General features: G+C 49.3%; 1 protein-coding gene across 4 annotated transcripts in view; it reads right to left on the bottom strand.

The window, feature by feature from the left end:
• The window catches only part of Tbc1d14 (TBC1 domain family member 14), an 82,254-nt gene that overhangs the window by 19,508 nt on the left and 48,306 nt on the right, over positions 1-14,440 (bottom strand). For 3 of the 4 annotated variants that reach the window (XM_090343862.1, XM_090343863.1, XM_090343866.1), the window contains 4 exons: positions 10,392-10,510; positions 7,806-7,888; positions 5,539-5,656; positions 3,220-3,326 (listed from right to left, as the gene is read on the bottom strand). In XM_090343862.1, the coding sequence (XP_090199988.1) occupies positions 3,220-3,326; positions 5,539-5,656; positions 7,806-7,888; positions 10,392-10,510 (427 nt within the window). Of the gene's footprint in view, positions 1-3,219; positions 3,327-5,538; positions 5,657-7,805; positions 7,889-9,429; positions 10,191-10,391; positions 10,511-14,440 lie in introns of those variants that run through there. The other variant, XM_090343864.1, reaches the window with a different exon arrangement.

The raw sequence follows: 14,440 nt of genomic DNA, 5'->3' as shown, positions 1-14,440 counted from the left end.
TGGTGAGGCATGTCTGCAATCCTAGCCACCCAGAAGGGTGAGATCTGAGGACACAGCTTCAAAGCCCGCCTGAGCAGGAAAACCCATGGGACAGTCATTTCCAGTTAACGACCAAAAAGCCAAAAGTGGAGCAGCTGTGGCTCAAGTGGTAGACTGCTCACTTTAAGCAAGCAAGCAAACAAACAAACAAGAACAACCTAAACAACAGCACCTAGAACCAGAGTTCAAGTCCCAGTACTGGCACGAAAAAAACACGTTGGGCAACCTGCATGGCAGACTTGACTTCTTTCTCTTGCTGTTGAAGTGAGGTGGGGTGGGGCATGCCCAGGACAGGTCTTCTGGCAAAGAGAAGTGTCAGAACAGCCCGAGTCCATAAAACCCGCTTTCCAGCTGCTCTTTCATATGGTGGCTTGCTATATGGGTTCAGTGACCCATGCTAACAAGTCTCACAAGCAGACATGCCTACCATATACCCATGTCCTGTGCTGCTTTCTATTAGCCCCTGGCCTCAATGCTTCCCAGCTCCCAGGTATCCCGGCCACTGCAGACCACTGGCTGATTACAGAGATAGGAACTGAAGCTACCCACAAGGTGGTCACTCTACTTTTTTTCTCTAACCTCTGGAAAATGAAGTGAGCACATCTGCTGCCAGGGCCAACCGGGCTATTTCATTACAGTGCAATGTAAATTCCAGTACACTATTAAAAGCCACCAGGTAAAATCTTGATTAATGGTCCTGTCTACCTTGCAAAATCCAAGCCAGCCTGCAGTGGCCGGAGGGCAGAGTTATGGAAGACAACTTCCTATCATCATTACACAGAAAGCCAAGGGTTCAAAGAACAAACGTGGTATGCTGAGCTGGTGGGAACAGCATGCAGGACTTCCGCCCGCTCCCAGCTTCCAGGAGGCGGCTGGTGCTGCTGTCATGTGGAGGGAGGTGGACACAGAGGGCTGTGTGGCCCGTGACCACCAGGGATCTTCCTTCCACTTGACTAGAAGTGGAAGGCTCAGAGGCTGGTAGTCTCAGAGCAAAGCCTAGCCAGAGTGTCACAGCTGACACTTTCTGTGGGAGGTGCCTGCTTCACTGGCAAGGCCACTGGCATGTACCACAGCCACAGGAGCAGGTATTCTACCTTCTTCTCAGACTCCTAACCCCATTCAAAGTATTGGCCTGACTTGCACAGGAGTAAAGTTTTAAAAGTGCTATTAGTTTCAGTTTCATGAAGTTTCCAATTACAACCAGAAATGGGGCAAACTTAGGTGCTTCCAAACCACAATTGATGCTTCAAAATCAGCCAGGTCTGGAACGGGAACCCTGGCTCCTCTCACATTATCCATGGCTGAGGATATAGTACCTAATTCTCCCATGATGCAAAGGGTTTCAAGAAGAAAACTATGCCATTAAGACCTACCCAGAAAGGGTCATAGCCAATGACACATAAGAGACCAAGCACTCAGCAATCAGACCCCCAGATCACTATGTCTGAGGCTGGCGTGGAAAGGCAATGAGACAAAGGTCAGGGAGGCCACACAAGATGCTGAGTGCCTGCCACATGCAAGGGGAGCTACGATGGGCACAGGTGGCAGAGCCAACAGTCAGGCAATGGTAAGGCAGCTAATCACTCAGGCATAGCTTATACAAAGTCTCAAACTTGTAAGACACACACGTGATGAATTTGCTGCCTCGCCTGACCTACTAGATACAGTGCATCAAAGGCTTTCATTTAAATAAAATCAACCCAGACATCAGGTAGAACCAACAATTAAACACAGACTAAGTTTTGTGCCTAACAGCCAATTTGCACAGACAGGGTTGTTGATAAGCACCTAGAACTTCTTCTCCCCCCCCCCCCCCCCCGAGTCCTGGGCCTTGGACTCAGGGCCTGGGCACTGTCCCTGGGCTTTCTCAAGGCTAGAGCTCTATCACTTGAGCCACAATACTACTTCTGGCTTTTTTCTATATATGTGGTACCAAGGACTTGAACCCTGGTCTTTGTGCATGCAAGGCAAGCACTCTACCACTCGGCCAAATTCCTAGCCCCAGAACTTCTTTAAGAACATAGACCACTTGGTTAGGAGTTTGGCCTAGGGGTAGAGTGCATGCCTGGTATACACAAAGACCCGGGTTGGATTCTTCAGTACCACATGCATAGAAAAAGCAGGAAGTGATGCTGTGGCTCTAGCCTGGAGAAAGTCCAAGGAGAGCGAGTGCTCAGGCCCTGCGTTTAAGCCCCAGGACCGGCAAAAAAAAACCAAAAAACAACCCGCATAGAAAGTTCTGCAGTTGTCCCTTGAGTGTGTTTTCTAAATCACACTTTCACAACATCCCTCTCATACATCATCCCATGTAAAGGCCTTAGAGACAAGTTCTGGCAGGCATGGATTTAGCTAGAAAAGGTGCTCTGAGGCAGTTTAGTGCCCCGACTTCCTCTCTTCAGGACGCCAGACACCACCTAAGCCTCAGCTACGCTACTCAGATACGGCCTGAACAAGGCAGTAAGTAAGTGCAGGATAATCAAGCCACTAAGACACAAGCGGCAAGCTGACTGGAGCTGGAAGGTACTCGCTAGTCTGCCTCACACTCGCAGGCTTTGATTGCTGCACTTTCAGGCGTAAGAGGAAGGAGAGCAGCAGGGAGGCCGGCCATTCAGCCCTCTCAGCTCAGCTTCAGACTAGAAGGAACAGGAGCAAGCAGCTGCTCCAGCGCCTGAGCTCCAAGCTCGGTCTGTGCGCTCCGAGGCCCAGGGACACCGGGCCCTGCCTCACACTCGGGCCCAGCACCCGACACACCTGACAGTCACACTTCTGAGCTTCGGAAGTGACTCTGGGCATGCACACTGGGCACAGGGCAGGTAGGGACTGACAACGTGCAGACCACAAGCGTGACACTTCAGCTTCCAATGCCACAAGGACACTGGCCCTAGAGCAGTATGCCGTCTACCCTCCCACGGCCTGAAAACAGCCCACAAAGCACCGTAGGTGCCCAGGACAGACAGCGGTCCGTCCACATGTCCCAATGAGGCTCACCTTGTACAGGACTCTGAGGAGGGTCTCGCCAGAGCCCGCCGTATCATCTTGCTCTATTTAGGACATTTGCCCTGGCCTCCCAACTGCCCTTCTCCAAGATGCAGCTCCCTGCCCCCTGGAAGTGCTGTCCTAAAGGACCAACAGGGACACAAGGGCTAAACCCCTGAGCCTTGCACCATGCAAGCCACTCACCATGGGTGATGTTCAGCTCATTGCCAATGGCCAAGCTCCAGACTTTGCCTCTCACACTCGGTGGGATTCCCTGCCACCACAGATCTCGAACTTTCCTAGAGCACCACCTGGAAAGAAGAGGAACAGCGGTTTCTGAGTTGGTTCTCCCCGAGGAAAGGCTTGTCCGGGCCGGGAGTTTGTCCTGGCACACATGAAGACCCAGGTTTGATTCCTCGGTACCACATACACACAAAAAGCTGGAAGTGGGGCTGTGGCTCAAGTGGTAGAGTGCTAGCCTTGAGGAAGCCCCAGGACCGGCAAAACAACCAAACACACACACAAACAAAACAGAAAGGTCTGTCTACACACACGCCTGGCCTCACGCCACGGGGAGTTGGCCTCCAGGGGACTTGCTACCTGGTTGTACCCCAAATGAGAGGGCAGCCACCTTACAAAACCAAGTGCTGAGTGACCAACAGCAGGACAGGAAGCAAAACCGGACAAGAAACGCCGGGCTGGGCACCAGGGCTCACACCTGTAACGCCGGCTATCCAGGAAGCTAAGATCTGAGGAAAGTCCACGAGACTCTCCAACTAACCACCAAAGATCCCAGAAGAAGAGCTGTGGCTCCAGTGGCAGAACACTAGCTTTGAGCAAAAAAGTTCAGGGATAGCGCCCAGGCCCTGGGGTTGAAGCCCCAGGACCAGCGCACGCGCGCACACACACACACACACACACACACACACACACACACACACACACACACACACACACACACGCACGCACACGCACGCGCACACACACACACACACACAGATGAACTTGTACGACTGCCAATACCTGAGTGTGGGCAAAGAGCTAGAAGTGGAAGGGCGGCCCTCAGGAGCCCCACAGGGCAGCCCTCAAGGACATGCTAGATAGGTGAGGTCAAGCACACTCTGCCAAACCCTGACAGTGGGATGGATCCTGAGAAGTGAGTGCCCTCTAAGGGCATCCCTGTCCTTCATTCGATCACGACGAGCACACACTGACAAAAGACTGGCCAAGGGTGCAGGTGCCAGCCTCTCGTGTCCTGAACACAGCTCGGCTGTGAGCATCAGCTCTGAGGCTGTAGACTCCACCAGCCTGAGGGACGTGCAGCTAAGCTACTTACTTCTCTCCGGACCTGTGCTGTCTCTGAACTCCAGAAGCTAAGCCAGCCCATCCCCCAAGGATGCACCAAGAAGTACGTGGGTAGAGCACAAAGCACCCAGCATAGCTCCTGGCACTGGATGGCAGCCATTGTGTGTGCATCCAGACCACACCCTGTAGGCACCATAGGAAAAAATGGGGCACCCAGCATATCGCAAATTCTGAGAATCTCTGCTTTTTTTTTTTTTTTTGTCAGTTGTAGGGCTTGAATTCTGGGCTGGGCACTGTCCCTGAGCTCTTCAGTTCAAGGCTACCACGTTTAGCTGCAGCGCCACTTCCAGAATCTCTGCTTTGATTGTGGGGGCCAGTTTAAGAACAGGTATTCAAGGTTTGCTGGCAGCGTCCAGCTTCTGAGGGACAGTATCTAGAAAAGCAAGCGCAAAGCACAGCGTGTTTCCTCAGCAGAGACATCAACAGGGCTGTCTGGTCCCTGCAGTGACACCCACTGAGCGTAAGGAGTCCCCAGCATTGTGCCAAGAGGGACAAGAGCAGAGGAACCTCTGCTCCCCACTGGTCTCCACATGGACTTGGCACGGCTACCCCCACACTGGCCTCTCCACAGTGATCACACAGAAGGAAAACGTAAGGTCCAGCTGTCCCTCAGAAGTGAGGATGTCATCGCTGACAGTTCCCACTGAGTATGCCACACACGGACACGGAGGGACCACATCAAAGACAGCCCAGTTTCCGTCCTCAGAGAAAAGCTTGAGCACACAGCGTCAGAGCCCCCAGGGGGTCTTCTATAGAAACGCGGGGGAGGGAGGGGGGACACGGACAGTCCCTCCTGGGCAAGACTGAGCCCTACAGAACAAACAGGAGTTGGCACTTGAAGGCACAGGAAACAGGAAGTGCAAATGTCCTGAAACTGAAAAGCAGCAACTCCTGCTGGGGGTCCCTCTGGGACTGAGATCCAGAGGAGGAGAAAAGGAAGGAGGCGGGGAAAGAATCCTGTCACAAGATATCTCACAAAGAATCTGTCAGCTAAGCTACAGAGTTTTTATACAGAGAACCACACCAAGTCACTGAAATGGGAAGTAGGGGGTACTCAGGGGTGGGGTTACGAAGACGGTCCAGGCAAGGTGCTATGGGGCTGGGCCAAGCCCCTCAAATGGCCCACCGCTCGACAGCGGCCATGAAGCCACAGCTTACATGGTTTCCCAGTTGGGCAAGATCTCGTTATTCCAGGTAAGCACAGCGTTTCCAATGCTCTCTTCCACTCGGCATCGTTCCTCCAGCTGCTTTTTCCTCCGCTGGGCTTCTTTAAGCTCTGGAAATCACAGCAAAAACACACGAAGAAAGAAATCTGTTAAGGAGTACGTGCCATGTCCAAGCCAAATGATTTCTCTCAGAAGAGCCAGGCTGCAGACATCAGGAAAACCATTCATTCAGAAATAGTCTAAATGTCAGCTCAGAGGCTCACCTTACACCCCGGGAACCAACAACTTCTTTGTTTACTTATTTACCTATTTAGTTTGAGGCCAGGTCTTGCTATGCAGTGCAGGGGTCATACTTGAGCACCTCTGCTTCAGGCTCCTGAGAGCTGGGCTAACAGGCATGCACCACCATGCTAGGCCCCTCAAGGGTTTTAGAATGCTAGCCCTATCCATCTGTTAGTATTTTAATTAGATATAAATCTTTATTTCATTTTTGAGTTTGTCCTGGGGCCTGAACTCACAACCTGGGTGATGTCCTTGAGTTTTTGTGCTCAAAGTTAATGCTCTACCACTTGAGCCATAGCTATGCGTTTTTTCTGGCTTTTTGGTAATTAATTGGAAATAAAGAGTTCATGGACTTTTTTTTATCTGGGCTGGCTTTGAACCATGATTCTCTGGTCTTAATCTCCTAAATAAATAAGATTACAGGTGTGAGCCACTGGTGCCCAACTAATGTTTTAAGCATAATACAGGCACATAAAAGTAAACGATTACGAATATAATCCAATTAACACAAAATAGTGAAGCCATAAAATCCTCCCAACCAAAGCAAGGCAACATGACCAGATCTCCAGAAGCCCCTCTGGTGGTATGATCTGACCTCACCTTTTCCAAAGTGACCTCTAGGCTAAGCTTACTCCTAACATTAGCTCCTAAAGGCTCAAGCATCACTCCTGCTGTATAAACAGCAAGAGTCCTCAATTTACATACACTTACACTCGATAGTAAATGTTGCATTTCACATCCTAAAGCAACCAACCACACATGGAAAACATTGAAGAGGATGGGAAATTACACCTTTTTTTTCCAGTCCTGGGGCTTGAACTCAGGACCTGAGTACTCTCCTTGGGCTTTCTCAAGGCTAGCGCTCTACCACTTGAACCACAGCACCATTTCCAGTTTTTTCTGTGTATGTGATACTGAGGAATCGAATCTGGGTGTTCGTGCATGCCAGGCAAGCACTCTACCACCAGGGCCAAACTCCTAGACCCACATTTTTCTTGCCATTAATTCCTAAATAATACACAATGCAACAATCACAGAGCACTGAGGTTATAGGAGGCATTCAGGAGATCAGAGACAATTCCAGGTCCGTGGAGGATGTGAGGCTCCTGCACAAATGTTATCTTACTCAGAAGACTTGAACACAGGGGCCACGAATCCTGCCCTATGGACACAGAGGGACAACTGCATTCCTTTGCTTGTCTTTTTGGTGGTAATACTAGGGCTTGAACTCAGGGCCTCACGTTCTTGCTTGGCATACTGCTTAAGAAGAACACTCTACTACTGCAGCCAGCTTTTTGGTGATAAACTGGAGATAAGTCTCACAGACTTTCCTGCTCAGGTTGGCTTCGAACCATGATTCTCTGATCCCATCCTCCTGAGTGGCTAATATTAAGACATGAACCTCTAATGTCCAGCTACATTTTCTTTTTGAGGCAAAATATACATGGAATAGAATTTTAACTACTTCAGCTATGCGATTCAGTGGCATTAGAGAGTAACAGTGCTGAGACCTTCACCACCATCCAGCTGCAGAAGGTTCTCATCTTCCACACAGCTGAAACTCTGCCTGGCAACTCATGTTCTATCTTACAATCTCTGTGAAACTGACAGCTCCAAGGCCCATTATCAGTGGGACAACACAGCATTTGTACTTTTATGACTGCCTTATTTCATTTTTGATGATGTCCTCAAAGGCTTATTGCTAAAATAGCAGGTATCAGATTTCTTTCCTTTTAAGGGCTGAATAATATTCCATTGGGTGGCTATAACATATTTTATCATTGGACTTTTAAAGTCATGGAGGTTTTTAGGTGTTATCAGGGTCGAATTCTAATCTTTTACAGAGCCCCTCTTCTCATGTGAGCTTAAAGCGTTTCTACCTTGCTACCAGAAACAGAACATTTTTTTTTTAATGAAAAACCATCCATTTTAAAGCATTAAAACAAACACTGGGCTAAGTGGGGTGCCCTGCAGTACCTCGTTTCTTGGCCTGTACCACCATTTCTTCATACTGCTGCCTATGCTTCTGGGCTTCTTCAGCTGGTTTTGCCGGGAGATTGCTTAACAGGAAATAAAAAGGGTTTTACACATTAGAAATATATATATATGTACATGTATATATATATATATGTATATATATATGTTTGAGAAAAATATCTAGAGCATTATTTATAAAAAGGTACAAAAGCGAAAGATCAAAACCTAAAATTATTTTTAAATATACAGTTCTTTTATAAACAAAAAAGTATTTTTTTTACAAAAGCAAAATGTTCACTCTAAAATCAACTAAATTAACCAAGCATTGGTGGTTCACATGTATAATTCGAGTTATTTAAGAGGCTGAGATATGAGGATCACAGTTCAAAGCCAGCCTGTACAGTAAAGTCTGTAAGACTCCTATCTCCACTAAATTACCAAAATACCAGAAATGGAATTGTGGCTCAAGTGGCCAAGCACTAGACTTGAACAAACAAACAAAAAGCTCTAGGATAGTGCCCAGGCCTTGAGGTCAAGCCCCAGGGGTGGCAAACAAAATACACACATATACACATACATTTATACATACATATAATTAAATTATATTAAACTATAAAAATTAAGAAAAAAGTAACAATTACCCACAACTATAGTAAGCATTTATTTGGTATTTCTTTTCTTTCTTTTTTTTTTTCATCAGTCCTGGGAAGTGAACTCTGGGCCTGGGCCCTGTCCCTGAGCTCTTCAGCTCAAGGCTACCATCCCACCTCCGGAGCCCCAGCACTGCTTCCAAAGTTTTGGTGGTTAATTGGAGGTAAGAGCCTCACGGACTTTAGTGCCCAGGCTGGCTTTGAACCGCAATCCTCAGATCTCAGCCTGCTAAGTAGTCAGGATGACAGGCTTATTTGGTATTTCTCACTCTGCTGTCTAAAACAAACTCTGCATCTGCACTACAGAACACAGCTACCCTGTCAAAAGTGTGGCAGGGTCCCACCCAGCAGGTATAACACACTGACAATACATCCCTGGTTGGGTTCAAGTTCTGGTTTGGAATTGAGTTTCTTTGTTTTGGTACTACTAGGGCTTGAACCCGGGACCCAGACCTTGCTAAGTAGATACCATACACCTGAGCCACAACCAGAGCTATAATATGAGCTTCTGGCCAGTATTTTTTTTTTTAAGAGACTGGCTTAAAGATGGGTTCCAGTGACTCACACGTATAATCTTAGCTAATCAGGAGGCTCAGATCTGAGGATCACAGTTCAAATCTAGCCTGGGCAGGAAAGTCTGTGAGATGCTTATCTCCAAATAACCCCCCAGAAAACCAGAAGTAGTACAGCGGATTCATAGCCTTGAGCAAAAGAGCTCAGGGACAATGCCCAGGCCCTGAGTTCAAGTCCTACAACCAACCAAAAATAAATAAAGACTGAGCTTTGCTCTGCAATTCATTTGCTTTATTCTGTTTACATACATCGTTTTAATCATTCTGGGCATCTCATTAAAAGCAACAAAAGGCACGCCTCTACTTAAGTGGCTATGGAGGAATAAATGGCAGGTGACTTCAGGGGACAACAGTGGTGCTGGCCTGCCCACATCCATACACCACAGCCATGACCCATGTTACCTGGGAGACTGATCCATGGTGGCTGAGAAGCTGGCCAGCTGCCAGCACTGAAAGGCTGAGAAGCTGTCAGCCAGCCTCCATCCCACACCGATGGCCTGGTCTTCATGACACAGGCCCTCTGTGACAAGGTCTCCCCACATCCATTTCCAGGAACCAAGAACTAAGAGTAGGAGATAGACTTCCTCTTCAGACTTCACCTGTTTTAAATTTTAGAGGTGGACAGGGACCTTAGAGATGAGCTAGCCTGTTGATTTTCCAGCTTCTTGCTCTTTCCGTCTGGACCCTATCCTAACACAATGGTCTAAGGAAGCTGAGTAACTAGAAGGAGATCAACTATGACCTGATACAGTGGAGCCAAACATGTCCATGTCACACAGTGGACACACAGGTTCACAGAAGGACCCCACCTGGAATCCCACAGCCTGCTCACTGCGACGCCAAGAACCTCACCGGACGGTGCAGGAAGCACCCACTCCTCTTCAGCATCTGCTGCCCAGGGGCTTCGGAGGTCACAAACCAGTCTCACATTTACAGTAGCTACTTAGGTATTTCTCTCTCTCTCTCTCTTCCCACCCCCCTTTCATTCTTTTTTTTTTTGCAGTCCTGGGGCTTGAACTCAGGGCTTGAGCACTGCCCTTGGACTTTCTCAAGGCTACAGCTCTATTACTCGAGCTACAGTACCACTTCGACTTTTTTCTATATATGTGGTACTGAGGAATTGAACCTGGGTCTCCGGGCCTGCTAGGCAGGCACTCCACCACGAGGCCAGATTCCCAGCCCCTACTTAAGTATTTCTAAATGATCAACTAAAAGGAAAACTTCCTGAGTGGAAAGCCCGAGTGGACCAGCTTCAGTGCCGAGCGCAGTTATGCCAGCGGGTATCATTACAGAACACATGCTGACACGGGGGGGGGGGGGGGGGGGGGGCATTGGCCAGTTGCCTTATCTCCTGAGAGACTCACGCGGGCCTGTCCTCCAGGATAAGTGCGGTGGTGGAAAGAGGCTCAAAGTCCAGGTTCTTCCTCACATTTTGCTTTGGGGAGGGTGGCCTGCTCGAGCTTCCACACTTGTCTTCATGTTCCTAGGACAAGGAAACCACAGTGACTCCAGGCCCAGCCAATGCTGTTAACACGAGGTTCTTCCATAAGCAAGAGCATTGCTTTGTAGTGAAAGTTCTTTAAGTCGACGCTGAGGACAATGCACTAGAAATCTTTCCTGCTGTTCAGAAGGAAAAAACCTCTGCTCACAGGGCCATGACAGCTCTCAGTGGGAACCAAGACTTCCTCCACGGAGGCCTACACGTTCCCTATAGGGGAGCTCCCAGAGCCCCTGTAAGCTCTGACGCAGGATCCCGAGGCTTCTGTCTGACATGTGTACTTTCTTTCGGATACTTACTTTTCACTGATGGTTGTAGCAGTCACTGGGACTCACTCCAAATTACTATGTAAATATTTGAGGTTGCCATTCAACATGTCAGGTTGTGAGTACACGCATCCTTCTCCTCATCCCTCCCAATCCCAGATGCTCAAGTTACCCGATTCAATTTCACATATGTACCTGGAATAGTACAGTTGTAATCACCTACATATCCTCTCTCCATTTATCTGTTCTCCTCTCCTCCACCCCAACTCATGTTGGAGTTTCCTGGCACTCACTTCCTTAAATTTTAAGTTACTTGTTCAAAGGAGTTATAGTACTGCAATCCTGTCCTGTATATACTTTAGCCAATGTGCTTATGTATATGCATTTAACTCTGTATATATTTCATATATGTTTATAATTTAGCTCTAATTTCTGCTGTGTAAATCATTTTGCCATGCCCTGGAAATCTGAGGGTAACCTCCATTCCTATTGAGTCACTAATTTGTTCCATGGACTACAACCACGAAAGCTTAGTCACACCTGATGACCCACATTCCAAACACCCAGGGAGCCAGCACATTGGCACTTCTGAAGGTGTATGGGTACTCACCCTTACATACCCTTTGCTCCCTGAACTATCAAACACCATGCTTCCTTGTGCACAAGGCTCTCAAAACCGCTCCTTGGGGGAAGATAATGTAGTTGGGAAAACGGAACAAACTTGGAGTAAACCTCAACTCACAATTCCCTCTCCAGGGTACAACAGAATCGATTGTCAAGCAGTGTCAATCACGAGATGGATTTTGTGACGCTTTCCTGGTAAAATTATTTCACAATTTTTCGATGGGCCTACTGAAGCGTCTAGAAAGTAGAAAGGGAAAAAAAAATTATATCCTCTAAAAACCCAGGCCAAGGAAAGCAAGTGGGTGGAACAGTGTTTGTTTACCTGGATGTACAAGGCTAGAGGAGACACCCCTAAACTCCCTGGCTTTCAATGCTTCCATGGAAGTCACTTTAAAGACCTCCACTTGCCGGAAATATGGAAAACACACATATGAGCTCGTGGACCCAAACATCTGGGAGGACCAACCTGTGCCAGCCACAGACAAAGTACCAAAAGGTCAAAATGTTCAACATTACAGGAAAACTATCAAAGCTGTGTGAGGAGAAAGAGTCAGACAAGGACTGAGCCAAATACCTCATTAAGTGCTACTTATCTGATGAGCCTGGCCTCCTGAGTGGTATGCAAGGCCAGAAACCTTGTGCTAAAAGTCAGGCGTCCCAGAATGTGGAGGCCTTTCTCTTTCCCTTTGCTTCTACTCCATGCAGGCCTGGCCTTTCTCCCAGACCTGAAATGACTGCATAAGACAGAAAAAGACATCCCAGTGCCAAACACCAATCAAGAAGCCCTGCAAAGCCTGCAAGCAGCAGATAAGAAAGGTAGGGACAAAGGAAGTGATGCCTTGCCCATGGCCAAACAACCACACCTCACCAGTGAGAGCTTCTTGCTTCTGGTGGTCAGTAGTGGCAAGGCCTGACACACAGTGTCGAGAGGGATCTGAGGGACCAGACACCAGTACCCCACCACCCCTGGACAGTGACTCACCCTGCAGGTAGGCAGAGAAGCTGAGTCAGAGCCAATCACTGGCTTCTCTGCCCTGTCTCCAACATGAACAGGAAATAATCTCACCATGCGCAGCTTCGGAAACGCTTTCAACCCTGATGGGACTCGGGATTACAATGACAGATGAGGCGTGGCTGTCCTGACCTGAAATCCCAAATGGCACTCCCAAATCTATTTCTCTCATGGCGTCCTAGGTGTCTAGTTAGCTCACTGTCCAACCAGACACACCAAGTCCAGGCTCAAGAGAAGGAACCCGCTCTGAGAGTCTTGGGAAGGTAAATGCCCTACAGAAGCAGTGGAATATCACCTGTGAAATATCAGCATAGGAGCAGCACATGACACAACAGAGTGCTAAGGCTTTAGGAGTCAAAAAGACTAAGTTGTTGGCCCTGACACAAGACATCTGGTGTGTCTCATGCCTCCACCTTCTTGCTATCATATATGGCAGCAACAGTTACCACCATAGTGGTGGCTAACTGGGCAAGCACACACAAGACCATTAGAGACCTACTGAAGATCTCAGCCCTCTATGGGAACCAGACAAGAATCAGTGGATTCTCTACCTCAGCCCAACTTATCACCACAAAGCTTCCTCTGCATCCAGCCAGGGCAAGGTATCTGACCTCAGTAACATTGCTCTTCACTGCTGGACTAAAAAGAGCCAGTGAAACCAATTAACCAGCCCACCCTGGGCACCCTTGAAAAGGGGACTTCAGGATTCTTCAGACTCCTGGTGTGGCTCAGCTTCATGGCCCCGAGAGAATTTTCTACACGTGAACTAGCAAGCTGCGTGCACACAGTAAAAGCTGTATGTTTCAGGTGTGTACCAAGCAAGATCTGTGCACTAGTCTCAAGTGCTGCCATCTGTAATCTTCTCAATTGCTGATTGAGAAGCATTCACCTTGCTAATGTATCTGGCCAGTGCAGCAGTGACGGAGACGTTATGATGCACGATGAATGAGCAGGTTCCAGGGAAGTACGGCAAGGAGCCAAGTACCTGAGCAGGGCCTTAGCTCCATTCCAGACGGGGCCATGAGCAAAAGCAGACTCGGCAAGAGGAAGAGGAACGGGACCGTGCAGCAAGGAGGAAGCTCTTTTGGGGAGGAAGCCACGTGAGGCCCAGCTATTTTTATGAGACCCTCAGTCTCCGGCCTTGCAGAGTTCAGTCTGGCAATAATGTTGGGGCCTGAAACTTTCCATCCAGGAAAGACATAGCAGTGAAGGGCAAGCGACAGGCAGTAGGGGGCCGCAGAGAACCAGGTAAGTATCTCAGAAGCTATAGGCCAGAGGGCCAGGCACAGAAGCTTCTCACAGCACAGGTAGTGGGTGGGTGGGGGGGGAGAGGGAGACCCAGGCTCCTGGGACAACCCTGGGAGAGGAACACGGCTAGGTTGCATGCAGGGGTACAAGGTGAACTTTGAGGAATCATGACACCTGGATCAGGCTTAGAGTGTGTAAGACCAAAATACAGGCACTTGACTCAACAGACATTTATATTAAGGGAGAAAAATAGGACGGAAAGACAAGCGAAACCTCCCGTGCCACTTAAGAGCAGTGGAAGTGTTGCAGACGGTAGCCAAACACATGTGTGACCTGGCCGCCAGGACGGCAGACCAGGGGGCCAGCGCACCAGGGGTCAGCGCCTGGCTCTCTGACCAGCCATCCACCGCGACAGGCCGGGCGTGCGGGAAGAACCATCGGCCCCAGGGCCCGGGCAGCTTCGGGAGCGCGGAGGACCCGCCATCGGCCCCAGGACCCAGGCAGCCTCGGGAGCGCGGAGGACCCGCCATCGGCCCCAGGACCCGGGCAGCCTCGGGAGCGCGGAGGACCCGCCATCGGCCCCAGGACCCGGGCAGCCTCGGGAGCGCGGAGGACCCGCCATCTCCCCCGCCCCGCTCCCCGGATCTGAGACGAGGAAAGCAGGTGGCCACGGCGGCCACCACGGAAAATGGTGGCAACGTGCCGCCCCCGTGACACTGACTTGGAGAAGACTTGAGGCCAGGGGCGGGGGTGGCCTACCGCCCC

Source organism: Megascapheus bottae, chromosome 13 (genome assembly GCF_031878675.1).
Source record: "Megascapheus bottae isolate mThoBot1 chromosome 13, mThoBot2.hap1, whole genome shotgun sequence".
In the NCBI taxonomy this organism is placed as follows: Eukaryota; Metazoa; Chordata; class Mammalia; order Rodentia; family Geomyidae; genus Megascapheus; species Megascapheus bottae.
Note: the sequence above shows the minus strand (reverse complement) of the source record. Positions and strands in the feature narration are given on the sequence as shown.